Here is a 25,230-nt window from a genome sequence, read left to right as displayed (position 1 = left end):
AAAAAAAAAAAAAAAAAAAGACTCCCATTCCAGAAAGGGTCCTGCCTTACACCCAGAAAGAATGAATGCTGCAGAGAGGCCAAAAAGATTCTATACAGACAGGTCTTGTTGGGCTTCTCTACTCAGTCTATTAACTTTAGATCATATCCTTTTTGTCCAATCATATTTCTACATAACTGTCCATACTTTGTTGAATATAAGCATAACAACGGACAATTTTCTCTGTATCTCTGGGTTTTCATTCTGAAGGCTCCCATACATGTTAATAAATTTGTATGTCTTCTCTCCTGTTCATCTGCTTCTTGGGTCCAGCACGGTGGTTCACGCCTGTAATCCCAGCTCTTTGGGAGGCTAAGGCGGGTGGATCACTTGAGGTCAGGAGTTAGAGGCCAGCCTGGCCAACATGGCAAATCCCTCCCTTAAAAATGCAAAATTAGTGCGCCTGTAATCCCACTGTAATTCCAGCTACTTGGGAAGCTGAGGAATGAGAATCGCTTGAACCTGGGAGGCAGAGATTGCAGTGAGCCGAGATGGTGCCTCTGCAGTCCCGCCTGGGCAATGGGGAAGGAAACTCTGTCTTAAACAAAACAAAACAAATCTGCCTCTTGTCAGTGATTTTCAGCAAACCTTCAGAGGGCAAAGGGGAAAGTGTTCTCTTGGTCCTTACATGTATAACCTATGCACATCCTTTTGTATACTTCAAATCATCTCTAGATTACTTATAATACCCAATACAATGTAAACACTCTGTAAGTAGTTATTATATTGTACTGTTTAGGGAATAATGATGAAAAAATGTCTATGTGGGTGTAGTTCAGACACAAGTTTTTCCAAAGATTTTAAATTCATGGTTGGTTAAATACACAGACACAGAACCCACAGATACAAAGGGCTGACTGGAAAACACTTCTTAACCAGTAACTTACATTGCATCATTGTGATTCAGTCCTAAAAGGAAAGTGACACTTTTATGAAGGCTCTTTGGATTAACTCTTCACTGTGGCAGCTTACATCATGGTTCAGGAAATGTTTATTCTCCTCTAACAACCAACCTTCTGGGAGGCATCTACTTCCCAACTCCATATTATACTTGACTTCATGACTTGCTTTAGCCAGTTAGATACAGAGTTGTGATGTTACATTACATCCAAGCAGCAGCTTTTGGAGGTGCTATAAGAACTTGCCTGCCCTCTTTAGCATCTGCAACCATCTGTTGAAAACAACACATCACAAACAGTGGATATTCCTCTAGTCTGTGTCCCAGAATGGAAAGGCATGGAGCACAGACCTGAACTTGACCCCCAGCTTGAAGACAAGCTGAACATAAGCAGAGGTGCCACTGACTTACAGATTCATGAGTGAGAAATAAGTACTTGTTGTAAGACACAAGATTTGGGGCTGCTTGTTACTGCAGCAAAAGCTGCCCAATACACTCACCATGCTGGATGATGCCATGCTCCATAAGCCGGTGGCAAAGCTGCTCTGCCTCTTTCCTTGTGGTGGCCTCACCTTCCTGAACCAGCCAGTCCAGGAATTCAGATGCCATGAAGGTGCGCTCATACTTGACCCCTTCCTCCTCCCTGGGCTGCAGGAGTGTGTTTTCAGGGCTCATCAGCCTGGGAAGAAAAAAAAGGGAAAAGAAAAATAAACCTATACAAAAGGAAAACAGCTCATTTGAAATCATAGACTTCTGTGAAGTACCACAGCAAAGTTGTCAGACAGATGCAGCTGTCAGGTGCCACCACACGTGTAATTTCTTTTTTTCTTTTTTCTTTTGAGACAGAGTTTTGCTTTTGTTGCCCAGGCTGGAGTGCAATGGCATGATCTCGGCTCACTGCAACCTCCACCTTCCAGTTTCAAGCGATTCTCCTGCCTTGGCCTCCCAAGTAGCTAGGATTACAGGCATGTGTCACCACGCCCAGTTAATTTTGTATTTTTAGTAGCGATAGGTTTTCTCCATGTTGGTCAGGCTGGTCTTGAACTCCCAACCTCAGGAGATCCGCCTGCCTTGGCCTCCCAAAGTGCTGGGATTACAGGCATGAGCCACTACGCCCAGCCTACCATACATGTAATTTCTAAGAGGAAGATCTGCTTCAAAAGCAACCAAGATGCATTTTATCCTAGTAATTTGAAAAAAAAAAAATTGGAAATGCAATCCAAAACTCTATGATTAGCAGACTGCATTCAAGTTAGCAATCTTGAAAAGAAGTTACAATTTCATGTTCTACTCTACCATTCTGAAAACGCTAGTATTTCTTTCCTAATTGCATTATTTCACTTCTGTGCTAAGACTAATGCTGTGAACTGAGTGTTTTGTGTCCTTGCTAAATTTTTTTTTTTTGAGACAGAGTTTCACTCTTGTTGCCCAGGCTGGAGTGCAATGGTGCGATCTTGGCTCACTGCAACCTCCACCTCCTGAGTTCAAGCGATTCTCCTGCCTTGGCCTCCAGAGTAGCTGGGATTACAGGCACATGCCACCACACTCGACGAATTTTTGTATTTTTAGTAGAGACGGGGTTTCACCATATTGTCCAGGCTGGTCTCAAACTCCTGACCTCGTGATCCTGCCGTCTTGGCCTCCCAAAGTGCCAAGATCACCAGCATGAGCCACCATGCCCAGCCGTCCCCACTAATTACATATTGTGAATCTCTAGTCTCTACTGTGATGATATTTGCAGGTGGCGCATTTGGGAGGTAGTTAGGTTATGACGCTGGAGCCCTTGCCATGGCATTAGTGCCCTTATAAAAAGAGACAAAAGGGAGCTTGCTCTCTTTCTTTCTCTCTGCTCTTGCCATGTGAGGACATAGCCAGAAGACAGCCACCTGCAAACCAAGAAGCAGGTGTCACTGGATCTGCTGGCACCTTGATCTTGGACCTCCCAAACAAATGTTTGTTGTTTAAGCTACTCAGCCTATGGTATATTTTGTCACAGTAGCCTGAACTAAGACGACTACATAAGTGACTCTTGAAATCCTCCCGTACCCACATAGCTTGCTTCTCACACCTATCTTCCCAGGCATTCCTCAGCTCCTCTGGATCCATTTTCACATCTCAAAAATAGCTCCAACTGGGCCTATAAGTGTTCTCCTATGCATCCATATATGATGCAATGTAACGCAAATGTCAGTCCTTATTCTGGTTGACATTAATACCAGTATATGGGGCCGGGAATGGTGGCTCACACCTGTAATCCCAGTACCTTGGGGAGCCGAGGCGGGTGGATCGCTTAAGGTCAGGAGTTTGAGATTAGCCTGGCTTGGCGAAACCCTGTCTACTAAAAATACGAAAAAATTAGTCAGACACTTTGGCACATGCCTGTAGTACCAGCTACTCAGGAGGCTGAGGCAGGAGAGTCGCTTGAACCCAGGAGGCAGAGGTTGCAGTGAGACGAGTTCGCACCACTGCGCTCCAGCCTGAGTGACGGACACTCCCTCTAAGAAAAAAAAAAATCAATAGAAGGTACTGACCACTGTCCTTGGCTAGGGGGACATCAATCATACTCTACTGGTTTCTGACCCGCCCTCTGCTCCTATCTCTTACTCAGCTACCCTTGTGTTGGCTTCTCTGCATCTCCCTGGACTTTAAAGGCTGGAATTCCTTGAGATTCAGTCCCTACACACCTCTTTTCTCATTCCATAGTCTCTCTGGTGAGCTCCTCCATGTCCCTGTCTTCAATTACCATCCATGTTCCAAAGATTCCCAAATTTATATTCCCAGACCAGGCCTATACTCCCAACCCTACAGCTTTGCATCCACATAGATTTCTCAAAGCCACCTCAAAATCAACAAGCCCAAAACTGAGCTCACATTCTTCCTTCCAAACCTGGTCCTGTGCCAGTCAGTGCTTACACTGTTCAGCCAGAAAATGAGATATTGTCCTTGGCCCCTCCCTCTTCCTCACCCCCTGCCCAGTCATCAGTATGAACTGTGAACTTGAACTCCTAAATCTCTCTCATGTATGTCTAAGCCTTCCCATCTCAGGCATTGCCACTACCTTAGTCTAAAATACCAATACTTTTAACCTAGACAACTACAGTGTTTTCTTAATTGACTATACTATGCATCCACTCTTATTCTCAACCCAACCTTGGACACCTAAGTCTAGACATAACTATTAAATTATCTTTTAAAAATTCAAACCTGATAATGTCCTTCCCCTGTTGAAAATACACTTCCATAGCTTCTCATTGCTTTTAGGATAAAGACCAAAATTCTTCACATGGCATATAAAGTAAGCGTGATCCTGCCCTCTTTCAGTTCCTCAAACATACCATGCCCCATCTACCACAGGCCTTTGAATTTGCCGAGAATGCTCTCCCTCTCTTCTCCTCACCACTCCCTCCTGTGCCTACTTGACTCCTTGTTTTGCATCTCAGTTATGGTCGGGTCTCAATTAGACCATCTCATTGCTCCCTGTACAGTTTCTGTGATTATCAGATTAAAGATAGGTCAATTGCAGGCTCCAAGAAGGTTGAGTCCACTTTTGTCCATAAAACTTTGGGGCTTTTTGGTTTTGTTTTGTTTGAGACAGTCTTGCTCTGTCACCCAGGCTGGAGTGCAGTGGCGCAATATCAGCGCACTGCAATCTCTACCTCCCAAGTTCAGGTGATTCTCCTGCCTCAACCTCCCAAGTAGCTGGAACTACAGGCATGCACCACCATGTCCAGCTAATTTTTTTTTTTTTTTTTTTTGTATTTTTAGTAGAGATGGGTTTTCACCATGTTGGCCGTGCTGGTCTCAAACTCCTGACCTCAAGTGATCTGCTGGCCTCGGCCTCTCAAGTGTTGGGATTACAGGTGTGAGCTACCACACCTGGCCCATAAAACTTTGTTAAATTAAAAATTGAACCATATAAAATGCCATGGTCATTGTGCCATGTGTTCTTCCATAAAATTATTCCTGATGAGTTCCTGATTACAGGCATGTGCCACCAAGCCCGGCTAATTTTTGTATTTTTAGTAGAGACAGGGTTTCATCATGTTGGCCAGGCTAGTCTTGAACTCCTGACCTCAGGTGATCTGCCAGCCTCAGCCTTCCAACGTGCTGGGAGCCACTTTTCTTTTATTCAACCTTGTTTTTCTCAAGAGTATAATGGTATCCTTACCCAGCTTTTGTGAAAATCATATGAGTGTGAATGAACTTTGTAATAAAAAATAATGTACAGTATACACAAAGTGTTATGCTATGTAAGTAATCATTGTACCTACATTGGGGCAAGATGAATTTCTGCCTTCATAGCTATGAACTCATGAAAATGGAGATTCCTTTAAGGTCCCTTCTGTCTTCCTAGAATGATTAGAGTTCTATCTGAAATCCATGGAAGGGGCTCAGGATTAGAAATTAGATGCCTGGGACCCAAACATAGCTCTGCTACAAACTAGTCATGTAACTTCTCACTGTCTCCCAAACTTATATTAAATGAGGAAGATAATACCTGTTCCACTTGCTTCACTAAATTGTTGTTATCAACAAAAATCTTGGGGGCAAGTGAAGTTCTAAGTATATGAATGTATACTTTTTTTTTTTTTTTTTAGAGAAAGTCTCGCCCTGTCACCCAGACTGGAATGCAGTGGCATAATCTCAGCTCACTGCAACCTCTAACTCACAGGTTCGAGCAATTCTGCCTCAGCCTCCTGAGTAGCTGGGATTATAGGCGTGTGCCACCATGCCTAATTTTTGTATCTTTAGTGGAAACGAGGTTTCACCATGTTGGATAGGCTGGTCTTGAACTTCTGACCTTGTAATCTGCCCGCCTCAGCCTCCCAAACTGCTGGGATTACAGGTGTGAGCCACTGCGCCTGGCCCATGAACGTATACCCTTATTAAGAGTATAAGAGTATACAAGGTATAAGCATCTAATAGAACTCATTAAAGATCTTCTCATTCAGCATGTAACAGAAGTCACTTAAAAATCTTATGTAGACACCAAGCACGGAGGCTCACGCCTGTAGTCCCAGCATTTTGGGAGGCCAAGGAGGGCGGATCACTTGAGGTTATGAGTTTAAGACCAGTCTGGCCAACACAGTGAAACCCCATCTCTACTAAAAATACAAAAATTGGCTGGGTGTGGTGGTGCATGCCTGTAATCCCAGCTACTGTGGTAGAAGGCTGAGGCAGGGGAATCTCTTGAACCTGGGAGGCAGAGGTTGCACTGAACCGAGATCACACCAGTGTACTCCAGCCTGGGGGACAGAGCACGACTCCGTTTCAAAAAAAAAAAAAATCTTATTTAGATCTTTTCCCAAAGCAAACTTCTTCTGCACTTTAATCCATGCTTAGAAATAGCCAACAGGCAGTCGGGTGCAGTGGCTCATGCCTGTAATCCCAGCACTTTGGGAGACTGAGGTGGGCAGATCACAAGGTCAGGAGATCGAGACCATCCTGGCTAACACGGTGAAACCCCGTCTCTACTAAAAACACAAAAATTAGCCAGGCGTGGCAGCGTGCACCTGTAGTCCCAGCTGCTGGGGAGGCTGAGGCAGGAGAATGGTGTGAACCCGGGAGGCAGAGCTTGCAGTGAGCCGAGATCACACCACTGCACTCCAACCTGGGCAACAGAGCGAGACTCCGTCTCAAAAAAAGAAAACAAATACCCAACAGGCTTATTTCCCAAAGTTAGTAACAGTTGAGTTGGTATAAGCAATATGAATTTTATTTAATACAATAATGGACAACCCCTTCTTGGAAGGTGGTAAGGACAACTGTCACATGTATGTCAACACAAGTGAAAGAAACATAAAAACACTCTCTAGGAAAATGTATGCAAAGCAAAAATGGACACGGTAGTTCTTCACATGTCTTCCAGTGTGACTTCATTGCTTCTCCTATCCAGAGGCGGAGTCCATTTCAATTTCCTTTGAACTTGGGCTAGCTTTGTGACTTGCTCAGACCAACGGGATGCAGTGAAAGTGAGGTTCTTCTTTTTTTTTGTTTTGTTTTGTTTTTGAGACAGAGTCTCACTATGTCACCCAGGCTGGAGTGCAGTGACGCAATCTCGGCTCACTGCAACCTCCGCCTCCCGGGTTCAAGCTATTCTCCTGCCTCAGCCTCCTGAGTAGCTGGGATTACAGGTGTGCACCACCACACCCAGATAATTTTTGTATTTTTAGTAGAGACAGGGTTTCACCATGTTGGTCAGGCTGGTCTCGAACTCCTGACCTCTATGAATGTGCCCAGATGAAAACAATAGAGGAACCACCATGCAAACCATAGAATCAAAAGAAATAATACATCATGGTTGTTTTCAACTGCTAAATACTTAGTATGATTTGTTTTGTAGGAATAGATGGCTGGAACACATTCGTAGGAATAAGTGGTGGCAAAATATGTGAAACCACACACACTGAGGCATGTTACATAGCTCAGAAAGTTGCAACAGAATGACAGATGAACACTGAAATTCCAGGGAATAAACTGCGTAGAATAAAGCCACATGGAATGATGACAAGAATCTAGAAAAGAAAATAGAGGCCGGGCGCGGTGGCTCACGCCTGTAATCCCAGCCCTTTGGGAGGCCAAGGCAGGCAAATCACTTGAGGTCAGGAGTTCAAGACCACCCTGGCCAACATGGTGAAACTCTGTCTCTACTAAAAATACAAAAATTAGCCAGGCATGGTGGCACATGCTGATAATTCCAGCTACATGAGAGGCTGAGGCAGGAGCATCACTCGAACCCAGGAGGCAGAGGTTGCAGTGAGCCACGATCGCCCATTGCACTCCAGCCTGGGCAACAGGGCAAGACTCTGTCTCAAAAAAAAAAAAAATAGAATGACCCATGTGCGTGCCCAGGCAAGAAATACTACCATTCCTTCACTTCTTTTGACCCTCAAATAAGGTGTCTTGGAGGACAAAATGGAAGAAAAACTAGCGTCCTCAGCTTTCTGGTTTTAGATACCACTTTCTCTAAGAAATCTCCAATTCCTGCAAATACAGACCATGTACCATTTCTAAGGTCCCTCTCAAAGCACTAGGGGAATTACCTGCTCACTTGATTAGAAGCTTTTTGAGACCAGAGAACCTGTCTATGTGGTTCACAGCTTTTTCCTAGCACAGTAGGTTTTCAAAAAGCTGAGTGAATAAATTAAATTTAATTCTAAGGATTCTCCTGCTATACATCATTATCCAAGTATATACTAAAAATAACCCCAACCTGGGTGCAGTTGCTCACTCCCACCTTTAATCCCACCACTTTGGGAGGCCGAGGCAGGAAGATGCCTTGAGCCCAGGAGATCGAAGTTGCCGTGAGTTATGATTGTGCCATTGCACTCCAGCCTGGATGGAGCAAGACCCTGTCTCTGGTCAGGCAAGGTAGATCATGCCTGTAATCCCAGCACTTTGGGAGGCCAAGGTGGATGGATCACCTGAGGTCAGGAGTTCAAGATCAGCCTGACCAACAGGGTGAAACCCCGTCTCTACCAAAAATACAAAAAAATTAGCTGGGTGTGGTGGTGGGTGCCTATAATCCCGGCTACTTGGGAGGCTGAGGCAGGAGAATCACTTGAACCCAGGAGGTGGAGGTTACCGTGAGCTGAGATGGTGACATTGCACTCCAGCCTGGGCGACAGAATGAGACTCCATCTCAAAAAAAAAAAAAAAAAAAAAAAAAAAAAAAAAAAAAAAAAGACCCTGTCTCTTTAAAAAAAAAAAAAAGAAAAAAAAGGAGACCTGTGTGGAGATAATCAAGAGAGTTCGGCACTACTGATAGTCTCCATTTAAGATATAAACACAGACTCCCAGCCTTTATCCCTCCAGCCTTTATCCCTGTTTCGGACCACCCTGTCCCTCCCAGTTCAGTGATTTTCCTTTCAGGCAATGGGGAGGGCAAGCAGACGGGGTTAACTTGTGTCATTTCTTGTAACTAGAAACATGACCTGCCAGCCATCTAGAGCTCCTACTAAGTATCTGGTGGCCTCTGGACAAGTGACTGGTTAGCTGCTTCTGCCAGTGTGAGCTTTAGGATGGAGGCCAGCTGGCATGCCTGCCTGGATTGGGTCAACCTGCCATTTACAACATGCTCCACCAGCCTTAGCACTTCCTTATTTCACTTCCCCTTATAATCAACTAATGTCCCCATCCAGGTTCTTATTTTGAAGACCAAGCCTTTCGTGGGATTTTATTTTAGGATTAATATGTAGTCACAATGTTAAAGCAAGTATTTGACTTACTACTTGTTGTGATTATCTTTTGCTATACGACAAGCTTGGTGGCTTAAAATAACCATCATTTAATTATATCTTAGTACTGGATGCATCGTCTGGGGTTCACCTGGGCAGTTCCTCTATGACTCTAGCTTGGGATCACTCACAGTTGCATGCAGATGATGGCCAGAACCGGATAGTTGGCTCTGTGGTGCCCCTCAAAATAGCCTCTCTCCAGTAAGGAAGTCTGGACGTGGTGATGCGGGGCTCAAGAAAGAGGAAGCAGAGGCTGCCAGGATGACTTCTCCTCTTTCTTCTCCCCCTCTTCTCCCACCCCCTCCCCTTCCTTCTTCTTCAAGCTTTACTCAGAGATAATTCACACACCATACAATTAACCTATTTAACACGTACAATTCAGTGGTTTTTAACATATACCTCATGACTTATACAAAAATTATGTCGGCAGGGTGCAGTGGCTCACACCTATAATCCCAGCACTTCGGGAGGCCAAGGTGGGTAGATCACCTGAGGTCGAGAGTTCGAGACCAACCTGACCACCATGGAGAAACCCCATCTCTGCCAAAAATACAAAATTAGCTGGGCGTAGTGGTGCATGCCTGTAATCCCAGCTACTCGGGAGGCTGAGGCAGGAGAATCGCTTGAACTCGGGGGGTGGAGGTTGTGGTGAGCCGAGATCATACCACTGCACTCCAGCCAGGGCAACAAGAGCGAAACTCTGTCTCAAAAAAAAAAGAAAGAAAAAATTATGTCAAAATGGATTATAGAACTAAATATAAGAGCTAAAATTATAAAACTCCTATGTTTGAAAGAAGACATAAGTAGCAAGTTTCCATAGGCTTGGGTTAGGCGTGGCTCCTTAGACACAATGCCAAAAGCACAAGCAACATAACAGAGAAATAGACAAATTGGACTATTTCAAAATTTAAAACTTTTGTGCTACAAACAATACCATCAAGAACAGAATGGGAGAAAGTATTTGCAAATTCTATGTCTAATAACAGATTTGCATCCAGAACATAACTCCTCTTAAAATTGAATTGTAGAGTTTGGGTGCAGTGGCTCATGCCTGTAATCCCAGCATTTTGGGAGGCTGAGGTGGTTAGATCACCAGAAATTGGGAGTTCAAGACCATCCTGGCCAACATAGCAAATCCCTGTCTCTACTAAAAATACGAAATTAGCCAAGTGTGTTGGCAGGCACCTGTAATCCTAGCTACTCAAGAGGTTAAGGCAGGAGAATCACTTGAACCCAGTAGACGGAGGTTGCAGTGAGCCGAGATTGTGCCACTGCACTCCAGTCTGGGCAACAGAGCAAGACTGTCTCAAAACACACACACACACACACACACACACACACACACAAAACAATATTTGCCTGCTGCAAGCACTCACCAGGTTTTGCTTGTGCATGTGAACTGATTTCCACCTTTCCTGGATCTATATCTGACTCAGATTTCCCAGATGCATATTAACCCAGAGGGAAGGCAGCACTACAATAGAAGGAACTACTACATTTAGGGGCCAGTACAAGAATAGAAATAAGCTGATAGCGATCTCCTTGTACATTGGGAAAAAAAATTCAAAAGAGCTGTGGAGGCCCTATGTAACCTGGAAATAGATGTGAATGATGTACAGAAGCAAAAGCCAGGGAGGGAGGCGAAATGGCCTGTGGCGCTTAGGTCAAAAAGATGCTTCAGAATTTAGAAAGAGAGCTTTAAAAAACAAGTCATATGTTAATACGATCAATTATTTTTAAAAGCAAAACAGACTGGGCATGGTGGCTCACACCTTAATCCCAGCAGTTCAGGAGGCCAAGGTGGGAGGATCACTTGAGCCCAGGAATTTGAGACCAACCTGGGCAATATGGCAAAAACCCATCTCTACAAAAAATACCAAAAAATAGTCGGGTGTGGTGGCACATGCCTGTAGTCTTAGCTACTCGGGAGGCTGAGGTGGGAGGATCATTTGAGCCCAGGAGTTTGAGGCTGCAGTGAGCTGTGATTGCACCACTGTCCTCCAGTCTGGGCAACAGAGTGAGACCTTATTTCAGGAAAAAAAAAAAAAAGTTAATAATCATTCACCCAAATATTAAAACCTTTACCTCAGTCAGGCAAGGTGGCTCACACCTGTAATCTCAGCACTTTGGAAGGCTGAAGTGGGTGGATCATTCGAGGTCAGGAGTTTGACACCAGCCTGGCCAACACGGTGAAACTCCGTCTCTAATAAAAATACAAAAATTAGTCAGGTGGTAGTGGGGCACACCTGTAATCCCAGCTACTCGGGAGTCTGAGGCAGGAGAATCACTGAAACCCAGGAGGCGGAGGTTGAGGTGAGCCAAGATGGCACCACTGCACTCCAGTCTAGGCGACAGAGTGAGACCCTGTCTCAAAAGAAAACAAACAAACAACAACAAAAAAAATACTGTTATTTCTGGGGTAAGTCATGAATGAGTTTTCTTTTTTTTTGTTTTGTTTTGTTTTCTGAGACGGAGTCTCCCTCTGTCGCCCAGGCTGGAGTGCAGTGGCGCGATCTCGGCTCACTGCAAGCTCCGCCTCCCGGGTTCACCCCATTCTCCTGCCTCAGCTTCCAAGTAGCTGGGACTATAGGCGCCCGCCACCACGCCTGGCTAATTTTTTGTATTTTTAGTAGAGACAGGGTTTCACCGTGTTAGCCAGGATGGTCTCGATCTCCCGACCTTGTGATCCGCCCACCTCGGCCTCCCAAAGTGCTGGGATTACAGGTGTGAGCCACCATACCTGGCCTCTTTTCTTCTTAATAAAGTTCTCCTAGCTGGATGCGGTGGCTCACACCTGTAATCCCAGCACTTTGAGAGGCCGAGGCAGGTGGATCACCTGAAGTTGGGAGTTTAAGACCAGCCTGATCAACATGGAGAAACCTCGTCTCTACTAAAAATACAAAATTAGCCGGTGTGGCGGCGCACGCCTGTAATCCCAGCTACTTGGGAGGCCAAGCCAGGAGAACTGCTTGAACCCGGGAGGTGGAGGTTGTGGTGAGCCGAGATCGCACCATTGCACTCCAGCCTGGGCAACAAGAGCGAAACCGTCTCAAAAAAAAAAAAAAAAAAAAAAAAAAAAAGACTTCTCTATTACTCAAGTTCTCCCCCAAAGAAAATGTACTATGTTTATAACTGGAAAAACATGTTATCAATCAAGAAATTAAATTAGGCTTCAGTTTAGGTTTAGCCAGATGACTGATTCCTGATAAAACTCTTATATTAATACTCAATATAATAAATTTGTTTCCAATGTCTAATTATGTACTTAAATATATGCTTCCAACAGTTTTGAAAGTGTAACACTGATTTGTGTGATTAGCAATGTTGGTACTCAGAAAACAATACCCCCAAATGAAGGCCTCAGAAACAAAAGTGTTTCTCTGACCTTCTCCAGTCATCCTGTGTCTCAGTCCCATTCTCCCCCGAGGCTAGCCGTGGAAACTATAATCTCTCTTCCCCAAGGCACATCATAGAAACCAGTACCCCTTTTCCCAAAACCAGCCATAAAATGTAAAAATATCACTCTAACTTTCCCTCTGCCTCTCTGTGTGAAAACAGGCAATAAAGAAGCCATCTGGCCAGGCACAGTGGCTCACACCTGTAATCCCAACACTTTGGGAGGCCAAGGAGGGTGGATCACTTGAGGTCAGGAGCTCGACCAGCCTGGCCAACATGGTGAAACTCTGTCTCTACTAAAAATACAAAAAATTAGCCGGGCATGGTGGTGGGCACCTGTAATCTCAGCTGCTCCGGAGGTTGAGGCAGGAGAATTACTTGAACCGGAGAGGTGGAGCTTGCAGTGAGTCAAGATTGTGCCACTGTATTCCAACCTGGGTGACAGAGCGAGACTCTGTCCAAAAAAAAAAAAAAAAAAAAAAAGAAGAAGAAGGTATCTGACCTATCTTGTTTGACTGTAGGTCATAAGATTCCCATTCCAGAGAGGGTCTTACCCCACACACAGAAGGAATGCATGCTCAGACAGTCCAGGAAGAATCTAGATAGACAGGCTTTACTGGGTTGCCCCACTGAGTCTATTAACTATAGATCATACCCTTTTTGTCCAATCATATTTCTTTCTTTTTTTTTTTTTTTTTTTTACAGTGTCTTGCTCTGTCACCCAGGCTGGAGTGCAGTGGCACGATCTTGTCTCACTGCAACCTCCACCTCCTGGGTTCAAGAGATTAAGTGATTCTTGTGCCTCAGCCTCCCAAGTAGCTAGGATTATAGGCGTGTGCCACCATGCCCAGCTAATTTTTGTATTTTCAGTAGAGACAGGGTTTCACCATGTTGACCAGGCTGGTCTCAAACTCCTGACCTCAAGTGATCTGCCTGCCTTGGCCTCCCAAAGTGCTGAGATTGCAGGCGTGAGCCACCACGCCCAGCCTCCAGTCATATTTCTACACAATTGTCCATAATTTCTTGAACCTAAGCATAAAAATGGACAATTTCCCCTGTATCTTTGGGTCTTCATTTTAAAGGTTCCTATGTCACATAAAACTATGAATAAATGTATATGCCTTTTCTCCCTTGGCCCCAACAGCAAGAAGGGGAGAGTTTTCCCTTGGCCTTGACAGCAAGAAAGTAGGGAGAAATGCTCACATGAGCACTGATATTTTTAAGGACTATGCTATTGTCTATAGAGCTATGTATAGCTAAATTGATGCAATTTTCATAATAATTTGGTTTGGAACGAATAAACAGCTGCTCAGTTAACATTTATGAGTAAAAATACTACATATTGGAAAAGGTGAGGAACAGGGGAAGAAACACCACTTTATAGTGTGGCAACGAGGATCTTCTACCCTCCTTCACCAACCTTCATATCAGACACTGAATAGAACATACTCAGTCTCACCTTGGTTCCCTGCTCATGGTGTTCCCTCACTTCTTCCCATTTTCCCTTCCCTGAAGAAATTGAAACTACACGTCCTTTGCAGGGACATGGATGAAGCTGGAAGCCATCATCCTCAGCAAACTAACATAGGAACAGAAAACCAAATCCGCATGTTCTCACTCATCAGTGGGAGCTGAACAATGAGAACACATGGACACAGCTAGTGGGGGAACAACACACACCGGGACCAGTTAGGGGGTGCGGTGCATGCAGGGCTTAATACCTAGGTGCCAGCACACCACTATGTCACGTTATTACCTATGTAACAAACCTGCATGTTCTACACATGTATCTCGGAACTTTAGGGGCTCCTTGTACAGTAATACAGGTTGTTCACTGTACAAGGGAACCTAGCTTCAGGGGCTGAAATCCAACTCCAGGCCCTCATGACCAGTCCTGTGTCCTGTGTGGAGGTGAGGGGCTGCACCAGCCAGACAAAAAGAGCAGAAGGGGCCTGACTGTCATTCACATAAAGTGTCAGTGGAGATAGTGGGACTATTTTAAATGGTCAGATTAAGCCCTAAGGTCTCTGTGAACGTATCCCAACTAAGGAGCAATCCACACAGGTCTCGCCATCTCTCTGAATTTCCTCTTTTTTTAAAAAAGAAATCCTTTGACTTCCTTTTTTTTGACAGAGTTTTACTCTGTCACTCAGGCTGGAGTGCAGTGTTGCGGATCTCAGCTCACTGCAACCTCTGCCTCCTGGGTTCAAGGAATTCTCTTGCCTTGGTCTCCCCAGTAGCTGGGATTACAGGCGTGCGCCTCCATGCCCAGGTAATTTTTGCTTTTTAGTAGACAGGGTTTCGCCATGTTGCCCAGGCTTGTCTCGAACTCCTGACTCAGGTGATCCACCCATCTCAGCCTCTCAATGTACTGGGATTACAGCTGTGAGCCACAGCACTCAGCATGAATTTCCTCTCAATTTTTATGTACTATTTTTATCCCTCCAGTGAAATTAGAACTTTCTGAAGAACAGGCACCATGCCTTAAATGTTTTTATTTCTTAGAAAACTGAGCCCAGGGAGGAGGTATACATCAGGTGTTCAATAAATATCTTCTAATCAACTGACTAAAAACTAAGTGAATACCATAAGCAACAGTAATGGAGGGTGTTGTTTTTGGAAATAAAATCCCTTCCTCTTTGCTTGTTATTTCAAATTAGCTGAAAGAAAGATGAGAACTTTTTAGTGTTAGTTTTATGCTCTGAAGAGACTGATATTCTGGAAAGTAGTAATTTTCACATTCCCCATGGGTTTTAGTGTTGTATTCAACAGCCATTTTCAGAATCTGAATCAGCTTTAGATAGAAGCCAAGTGTGGATTCTCAGGCCATGGCCATCCTAAAAGGCTACATTCAACTATGGCTTCATCACCACAAAATTATATAAGAAGGAGAGAAACCAAGTGCTTGTACCCTCAATTCAAAACAATTCAAACCTCAGTGAGCCTTTTAAAACAAATGTCAAGGGAAGCCGGGTTCTAAAACCTATTCTAAAGCTCATTTGACAGGAATGGTTATTATTTATTTTGAATGCTTTCATAATTATTAGAAAACAGAAGAAATTGCTAACAAAATGGAGAAAGAAAGGAGGAGTAAATAAAGATATTTAGGAGAGGTAAGATGAAGTGATGAAGGAACACTGAGGACAATCTGGGAAAATTGATGTGTGCGTGTGTGTGTGTGTGCATGTGTGTGTGTATATATATATATTTTTAGATAGTGTCTAACCCTGTCACCCAAGCTGAAGTGCAGTGGTGTGACCACACCTCACTGCAGCCGTGACTTTCCAGGCTCAAGCAATCCTACCACCTCAGCCTCCCAAAGTGCTGGAGTTATAGGTGTGAGCCACTTCACCATGCCAAATATATTTAAAAGATATAAGAAACATGGTTGGTGCTGTCACTCATGCCTGTAATCCCAGCACTTTGGGAGGCTGAGGTGGGCAGATCTCTTGAGGCCAGGAGTTGGAGACCAGCCTGGCAAACATGGTAAAACCCCATCTCTACTAAAAATACAAAAACAATTACCTGGACATAGTGGTGCACGCCTGTAATCTCAGCTACTCGGGAGGCTGAGGCAGGAGAATCGCTTGAACGGGAGGCGGAGATTGCAGTGAGCCAAGATTGCACCACTGCACTCCAGCCTGGGTGACAGAGCGAGACTCTATCTCGAGGAAAAAAAAAAAAGAAAAAGAAAAAGAAAAAAAGAAAAAATTAGCAGGGTGTGGGTGATGCACACCTGTAATCCCAGATACTCAAGAGGCTGAGGCAGGAGAATTGCTTGAACCTGGGAGGTGAAGGTTGCAGTGAGCTGAGATCACACCACTGCAGTCCAGCCTGGGCAACAGAACAAGACTTCGTCTCAAAAAAATATTAAATTTAATTAAATTTAATTTAAATTTAAAAAAGAAACAATGATAAAATATTGAACACAATGATAAGCAGGGACTGCCTTTCTACATAATAACAGACTAGGTGATAGCAGGGCTGCTCTGTCCCTCTTATTTGTGGAAGCGATATAAAAAGACAAGAGAAGCAGTCTCTGCTTTCATTATTCAACCAAGGTGTTTTATATTATTACCTATCTTAACACAAATTTTATTTAGTATATCTATGGTCAACTGATTTCAACAAGGGTGTCAAGGCCATATAATGGGGAAAGGGTGGTCTTTTCGACAGATGGTGGAGGGACAGTTGAATAGCCACGTGCAAAATACTGAAGTTGGATCCTTACCTCACACTGCATAGAAAAAATCACCCTAAATAGATTTAAAAGCTAAATGTAAAAGCTAAAACTACCCTTCTTCTGGAATTACAGTCCGGTCACAGTGGCTCACGCCTGTAATCCCAGCACTTTAGGAGGCTGAGGTGGGCGGATCACCTGAGGTCAGGAGTTCAAAACCAGCCTGGCCAACATGGTGAAACCCCATCTCTACTAAAAATACAAAAACTAGCTGGGTGTAGTGGTGCACACCTGTAATCCCAGCTACTCAGGAGGCTGAGGTAGGAGAATCGCTTGAACCTGGGAGGCGGAGGTTGCAGTGAGCCAAGATCACGCCACTGCACTCCAGCCAGGGTGAAGAGTGAGATTCTGTCTCAAAATGAAAATGAAAATAAAAATGGGCAAATGATCTGAATAAACTAAAGGAAATATAAAAATTAGCCAATAATTACGTAGAAAGATTTGCATCAGGGAACTGCAAACAAAAAGTATAATGACATACAATTTCATAACCACTAGTTGGATAGAAACAAGACAGAGAACAAGTTTTGGCAATGATATAAACTAGAAGCCTCATACACTGTTGGTGGGAATTTGGAATGGTGCAGGCACTTCGGAAAATAGTCTCACAGTTCCTCAAATCGTTGAACACGGAGTTACTGTATGATCCCGCCATTCTACTTCTACGTACATGCCCAGGAGAAATGAAAACATACATCCACAGAAAACCTTGCACATGAATATTCATAACGATATTATTTATAAAGGCCAAAGAGTAAATACAACCCAAATATCCATCAACTGATGAAATTGAAAATGTGGCGTATGCATACAAGGAATTAGTAGTTGGCTATAAGCAGAAGTGAAGTACTGAAACAAGCTACAACATGGAGAAATCTTGAAAATATTATACTAAGTGAAAGAAGACAGTCACAAAAGACCATACGTTATATTATTCCATTCATATAAAATTATCAAAATAGAGAAATGTGGCCGGACATGGTGGCTCATGCCTGTAATCCCAGCACTTTGGGAGGCCGAGGTGGGTGGATCACATGAGGTCAGGAGTTTGAGACCACCTGGGCAACATGGTGAAACCCTGTCTCTACTAAAGTTACAAAATTAGCCGGGTGTGGTGGCGCATGTCTGTAATCCCAGCTATTTGGGAGGCTGGGGCAGGAGAATTGCTTGAACCTGGGAGATGGAGGTTGCAATAAGCCAAGATTGCGACATTGCACTTCAGCCTGGGCAACAAGAGAGAAATTCGGTCTCAAAAAAAAAAAAATTAATTAAAATTAAAATAAAAAAAAACAGAGAAATGTATAGAGACAGAAAGCAGATCAATGATTGCTTAGGGATGAGGGGGTAGATTAAAGCATAGGGGAGTGATAGCTATGGGGTAAGGGGTTTCTTTTTGAAGTGATGAAAATGCTCTGAAATTGACTGTGGTAATGGTTGCATACATCTGTGACTATACTATAAACAAAGTTTTTAAAAAGTATAAAATTAACTTATATGTTTTAAATAGGTGAATTGTATGGTATGTGAATTATGTCTTCATAAAGCTGTTAAAAAATCCATATTTAGTACTTTCATTTGTTCATTCATTCATTTAATAATATATTTTTTAATTCTTATTTTTATTTTAGTTTTTATTTATTTATTTTATTTTGTGAGATGGAGTCTCGCTCTGCCACCCAGGCTGGAGTGCAGTGGTGCAATCTTGGCTCACTGCAGCCTCCACCTCCTGGGTTCAAGAGATTCTCCTGCCTCAGCCTCCCAAGTAGCTGGGATTACAGGCACCTGCCATGATGCCTAGACCATTTAAATATCTATTGAGCATCATCTGTCTCCCAGGATATGCAGAAATAAAAAGACGTGGTCCTTACTCTTAAGTTGCCTACTATCAGATCGGGAAGCAAACGTTAAAAAACCTATGTGCAAGACAGATAAATGCCATAACAGAGACACAGGTACATGCAAGATGAAGGGGAAGCAAGGGAATGAAATACTTAACAGTCAGAGGGCGCTTTCAAGTTCCAAGTTAAGAAGAAATGGAAGTTGGTCCTTCAAGACGGTGAGAGGACACAGGATCAAGGAGCAAGTACAAATGCATGGTGCAAATGAGAGGTCAGGACAAATCATGTGGTATTGGGCAGGGAGAGGATGGGGGAGGGCAGGAGAGCAAAGCACAGGGAGCTAAGCATGGGCAGCAGGCAAAGATTAGGTCAGAAAGGCTTCATTGCCTATAGGTGATAGCCACAGAAAAATTCTGAGCTCAAGAGTGTCAATCAGGATAAAGATGACAGCATAATGATCCTTTTGTACTGTGATTATCCACCATCTTTTCACTTGCATTATGGCAACAGTGCTTTCAGTTCAGCAAATGTCTCAGGCACTTACTGGATATGCTGCCCTGTGCTGGTCACTGGGAATATAAAGATAAGGCAAAATTTCCACTTTGGAAGATCAGAAGGAAGCAAAGTAAACAAACCTCTTGAAAGCTGGGAACTGCTCTTATATATAATGATTTCACCCACTGGCTAGAAACCAGAAGGGGGTCATCAGAGCCAAAGCATCAGTGACTAACTTCAGTCTAGGGTCGATAGGAAAAAGAAACACACAGCAAGCAGGAGCCACTGGTGTGCAGGCAGATGCTTGGTGACTCTCAACCATCTCAGCATGGACTAGGAGAAAGGAATGGTTTGCAAAAGCGGAATATGATCGAAAGGGAAAATTTCACAGTTCTTTCTGAATACATCTGTCCTAGCACAGGAAGGAAATATAATGAGTACAAAACAGTACTCCAGAGCCACACAAAAGGTGTTGGGATGACCTGGTCAATTACCTTGTCCTCCTTTCTTGCCTATGAACATCCGTGGCCCCGGAGAGGTAGTTGCAGGAGGGAAGCCATCCTGGGACTGTATCTCTGAACTGTGACTTCTAAGCTGCAGTTGGATGCTCTGATCCTGATCTGCTTCTTGTACGTAATGAGGACAATAATACTTACCTTAACAGAGTCATTGTGAAAATTAGAGCTAATCTGTTTAAAGCATCTAGCATATTGCCTAGCATAAAGTAGCATGAACAAGTGATATACAAGGTTCATACGCACATGCCCCTGAGAGCTGACCCTTGCAGAGGCTGGATGACAGTCTGAACTGGCCAGAATAACAAATTCTAGGCATCTGGAGAAGGTGAGGGAAGAAGAGTGGCATCAGGTGGCAGGTGGAACAGAGAAAAGCCAAGGAATTTAAATTACTTAAAAGAATGTTTTATATTCTAGAAGAAACTAACACGGATGAAAAAGTTAATTTTGTTTAGGATATTAATCCTTGGTAGAATACAGAGAACATTTTTATTTTATTTTATTTTATTTTATTTTTTGAGACGAAGTTTCGCTCTTGTTGCCCAGGCTGCAGTGCAATGGCCCAATCTCAGCTCACTGCAACCTTCGCCTCCCAGGTTCAAGTGATTCTCCTGCCTCAACCTCCCGAGTATCTGGGATTGAACTCCGGATTTCAAGTGATCCACCACCTCAGGCTCCCAAAGTGCTGGGCATGATTACAGGCATGAGCCACTGCACCTGGCCTCAGAGAACATTTAAAAACAAAACAAAACAAAAACACTCTTTGGGTGGTGGTTCCACAGGTATGTTCAGTTTGTGACAATGCATTGAGCTGTATACTTACGATATGTTCACTTTACTCTATGTAGATTACATTTCAATAAATTTAACTTTATCATTAAAATTTAATTACAAATTTAACTTTAATAAAGTTAAAAATGTTATTTGGATTTTCTTTCTTTCTGGTCTGAAACACTTTTTTGTTAGGGGGTCTGCAATGATGAAATGCTTTTTGTCAATTTGGTGCTTTTTCCATTTGGTGGAACAATGCCTTTGTTTTCCCTACCAAAGCTCTGTGTGAAGGGACTGCAATTAAGCAGGGATGTTTTCATTTAGCAAACAAAGCAAGAAAAACAACACAGCAACTACACCCCTTGGAATGATCTCTGCATTTAACAACAAAGCGACCAACCCAGGAAGCCTTGGTTTGCATGGACAAAGCCTTTAATCAGGAAAGAATATCCTCCTTCTTTAAAAACTCCCAGCCATGCCTTCCACTGGTATCACTCTTCAAATATCCACTTTTACTTCAGTACGTGCCTCTTCTCTCAGAAGGTCCCAACCCTGTTGCTGCTCTGTCTGTGTCTTAGAATGTTTAGCACAGCCTAACCCTGCCCCATGTGCCTTCATCCATTCGCTCTAGAATCTCCACACATAAAAATAAACAAGAGGGATTTCCTCTAGAAAGGACTCTGAGTTTTAGTCTCTCTTCCAGATGGAATCAACTGACTCTCTGTGGCAGCTAGGGTTCTTGGATTCAAAACATGCTGAACATGACATTCAGTTTCTATAGGTTCACTGCAAGGAAGTTAACTTTTTAATTTTTAATGCAGAATTGTGGGAAAGTGAGGAGCCTATGCCATGAGCAACTTTTGGCCAGAATCACTCTTTAGCAAATGGAGTATTGAAAGCATCTACTTAGCCCATCTCAAATTCACCTTCCTTATTTGTAAATCGGTGATGAAAATATTTCCTTCTTAGAGGTGTAGGAAGGATTAAATGAACTAATATGTAAAAAATACTTAGGAGGGTGCCTAGAACATAGAAATCCTCGTTACATGATGGCTAAGATTATTATTCTTATCTTCTGAATTTTTATGATCAGAACCCACAACCAATAAACACAAATAGAGTGACCTTAGAATAATCAATATCTACTACTAGTATTACTGAAATGTCAACATTCTGAAGGTTAGGAAAAGGAGGAAGGGACTGCTTATTGACTTCTTTCCTAATTAAGAATTACCATGCATTCATTTATCTGTTCATCTTTTCAACAAACATTTATGGGATATATGCTATGTATATATACCAAAGTTATGTGAGGTCTCAAGGTGCATGACCTCAGAGAGCTTACAGTCAAGCTGGACAGACTGAAATATCAAGACTCAATCACCCTGTTGAGATGGCTGCTGTGCTGGAACCCAAGGTGATACAGAAGTAGAGAGGAAGGGTGTCAAATTAATTCATTATAGGCTGGGCGCAGTGACTCACGCCTGTAATCCCGGCACTTTGGGAGGCTGAGGGAGGCAGATCATGAGGTCAAGAGATTGAGACCATCCTGGCCAACATGGTTAAACCCCGTCTCTATGAAAAATACAAAAAATCAGCTGGTCATGGTGGCGCGCACTTGTAGTCCCAGCTACTCGGGAGACTGAGGCAGGAGAATCACTTAAACCTGGGAGGCAGAGATTGCAGTAAGCCAAGATCGTGCCATTGCACTCCAGCCCAGTGACAGAGCGAGACTCTCAAAAAACAAACAAACAAACAAAAATTGCGTTCATTTATCTATTTATCTCTTCAACAAACATTTATGGGGCATATGCTATGTACGTATACCAAAGTTGTGTGAGGCCTCAAGGTGCATGACCTCAGAGAGTTTATAGTCAAGCTGGACAGACTGAAATACCAAGACTCAATCACCCTGTTGAGATGGCTGCAGTGCTGGAACCCGGGTGATACAGAAGCAGAGAGGAAGTATGTCAAAATAATTCATTATAATCCAGCCATATTCCATGCTCATACAACAGTGGCCACTAAGTGGATCATGTGCCAATGTGCCAGCTTCAACCATCACATCATGCATAGTACACAATCAGAAGAAAACAAAACAAAAAGAGCAAGTGGCTTTTCCATTTATAGAGTGTGGATAATTCTGCCTGCCTGTCCACTCAAGGAGATGGGAGATGAACTCGTCTCACTTCCCAGGTGGATTTCACAGGCTCCCAGCCAGAAATAACAAGGCTATGCAAATAGGTTAATAAAAAAGACATTTTAGGCCAGGCGCAGTGGCTCACACCTGTAATCCCAGCAGGTGTGAGGCCAAGGCAGGCAGATCACAAGGTCAGGACATCGAGACCATCCTGGCTAACATGGTGAAACCCTGTCTCTACTAAAAAAATACAAAAAATTATCCGGGCGTGGTGGCAGGTGCCTGTAGTCCCAGCTACTCGGGAGGCTGAGGCAGGAGAATGGCGTAAACCCAGGAGGTGGAGATTGCAGTGGGCCGAGATCGTGCCACTGTACTCCAGCCTGAGTGACAAAGCGAGACTCCGTCTCAAAATAATAATAATATTAATAAAATAAAAATTAAAAAACCAGTTTATAATAAAGGAACTACCAAAGTTATGGGTAGGGTTAAGGGAAATTGTAAAGGATAGTGAAGCTCCTGGGCTGACAGAATGGGGTGGTCATTAACAACTCTAGGCCTCAGGATTATAGAGAGAGACCAGCTTCCAGAGACCAAAGGGGACAGATGTTAAGGGGAGGGCTCCATGACAGTAACCGCGACTGATGTGGTTTGACTGTGTGTCCCCACCCAAACTCATCTCGAATTGTAATCCTCATAATCCCCACATGTCCAGGGAGGGACCTGGGTGGGAGCTGATTGGATCATGGGGGCAGTTTCCCCCATGCTGTTCTCATCATAGTGAGTGAGTTCTCACGAGATCTGGTGGTTCTATAAGTGCTTGACAGTTCCTCCTACTCTCTCTCTCTCACCCTCATCTGCCCTCACGTAAGATTTGCCTGCTTCCCCTTCTGCCATGATTGTGTTTCCTAAGGCCTCCCCAGTCATGCAGAACTGTAAGTCAATTAAAACTCTTTTCTTTATAAAGTACCCAATCTCTGGCAGTTCATTATAGCAGTGTGAGAATGGACTAACACAGTGGCCTTCAGTGGTAGGGAGGAAGCAGGGGAATAAATACCCTGACCTCAATCTCCTTCCTCCCACCTACTTTCTACTAGTGCCTCCCACTGACTGAGCTGAACCAGAAGCCAAAGAGCAATGGACTCTGGTGAAACCATTCATATAAGTCAGCCTCTTGGGGACACAGCAGATTGGAAAGGGATAGAGAATGGATCTGGAAGGACAAACAGAAATGTCCCACATACAAGCTGAATATCTCACCATGCTGAATACAATTGTAGTGTAGGAAGGCATGTGTTTTTTATACATCAATGAATCCAGTCCACCATTTGAAAAGCAAGATATTTACCTTTAAATCAAGTCACGGCCAGGCACGGAGGCTCACACCTGTAATCCCAGCACTTTGGGAGGCCAAGGTGGGTGGATCACCTGAGCTCAGGAGTTTGTGACCAGCCTGGCCAACATGGCGAAACCCCGTCTCTACTAAAAATACAAAACTTAGCCAGGCATGGTTTTGGAACTACACGTCTGTAGTTCCAACTACTCGCAAGGCTGAGACAGGAGAATTGCTTGAACTCACCAGGAGGTGGAGATTGCAGTGAGCCAAGATCATGCCACCATACTTCAGCATGGGTGACAGAATGAGACTCCGTCTCAAAAAAATCAATCAATGAATCTATCAATCAATAAAAAACAAATCAAGTCACTTCTACATAATCAACCAGAGCTAGAAATCTGCAGATGACAATCTAGGGCTGATGGCTTCTGGCAAGCACCGCTGGCCGGCTGCCTGTTTTGCATGTTAACAAAGCTCTAATATCATTGCCACATATGTTAGAGCAGGAGGAGGGGGGCGTGATTTCCAAAACCAGACCCAAGAAGTTGGCATGAACCAAGTAACAGACACTTTTTTCCCCACCCATTTAAAAACTGATTAAGCTGCATATCGTTTACCTTTATTTAGTGGGTTCATTACTGTTACTGCCTGGGACTGAAGGAAAGAGTTAAAATCATGGGTCCTAGAGCTGGAAACCAGGGTTTGAAGATGCTCTCCTACTCTTTCCGGCTGTGTGAATTTAGGCAAGTTAGCTAACCTCTCTAGACTCAATTTCCCTATTTTCTGAAAGGAGAATAGCCATATTTATCTTCTTGGTTTAGAATGAAGCTTTTAGAAGATACTTGTGAAGTCCTTGGTATACAGTAAGCATCAGTAAGGGTTACTTGCCCTGGGTTTGCTGCCTTCATCATTATCAACATCTCCAGGCTTACTCTGCTATCTCTGCAACTCCTCTGATCAAAAACATTTGGCCCCAACTGTTTAGATACCACTTTGGCTTTCTCTTGCTTTCCAGTACACTGATAAGATAAGCCTGTCTGTTCCCCACTCCCTGCCTTTTTGTGTGTTTTAAAATATCGATTTACTTTATTTTTTATTGTGGCAAAATATACACAACATAAAATTTACCATTTTAACTTTTTTTTTTTTTTTTTTGAGATAGAGATTTGCTCTTGTTGCCCAGGCTGGAGTGCAATGGCGCGATCTCTGCTCACTGCAATCTCTGCCTCCCGGGTTCAAGTGATCCTCTTGCCTCGTCCTCCCGAGTAACTGGGATTACAAGCATACGCCACCATGCCCAACTAATTTTTTGTATTTGGTAGAGATGG

At 43.5% G+C, this 25,230-nt stretch overlaps 1 protein-coding gene across 3 annotated transcripts in view; it reads right to left on the bottom strand.

Annotated features, from left to right (window-relative positions):
• Positions 1-25,230, bottom strand: part of DEPTOR (DEP domain containing MTOR interacting protein) — a 195,414-nt gene that overhangs the window by 101,445 nt on the left and 68,739 nt on the right. For all 3 annotated transcript variants that reach the window (XM_045398631.3, XM_005563995.5, XM_073999357.1), the window contains exon 4: positions 1,438-1,616. In XM_045398631.3, the coding sequence (XP_045254566.2) occupies positions 1,438-1,616 (179 nt within the window). The remainder of the gene's footprint in view (positions 1-1,437; positions 1,617-25,230) is intronic.

The sequence above is a fragment of the Macaca fascicularis genome, chromosome 8, assembly GCF_037993035.2.
Source record: "Macaca fascicularis isolate 582-1 chromosome 8, T2T-MFA8v1.1".
In the NCBI taxonomy this organism is placed as follows: domain Eukaryota; kingdom Metazoa; phylum Chordata; class Mammalia; order Primates; family Cercopithecidae; genus Macaca; species Macaca fascicularis.
The sequence above is the reverse complement of the archived record's forward strand: the minus strand, read 5'-3'. Positions and strand labels throughout refer to the sequence as shown.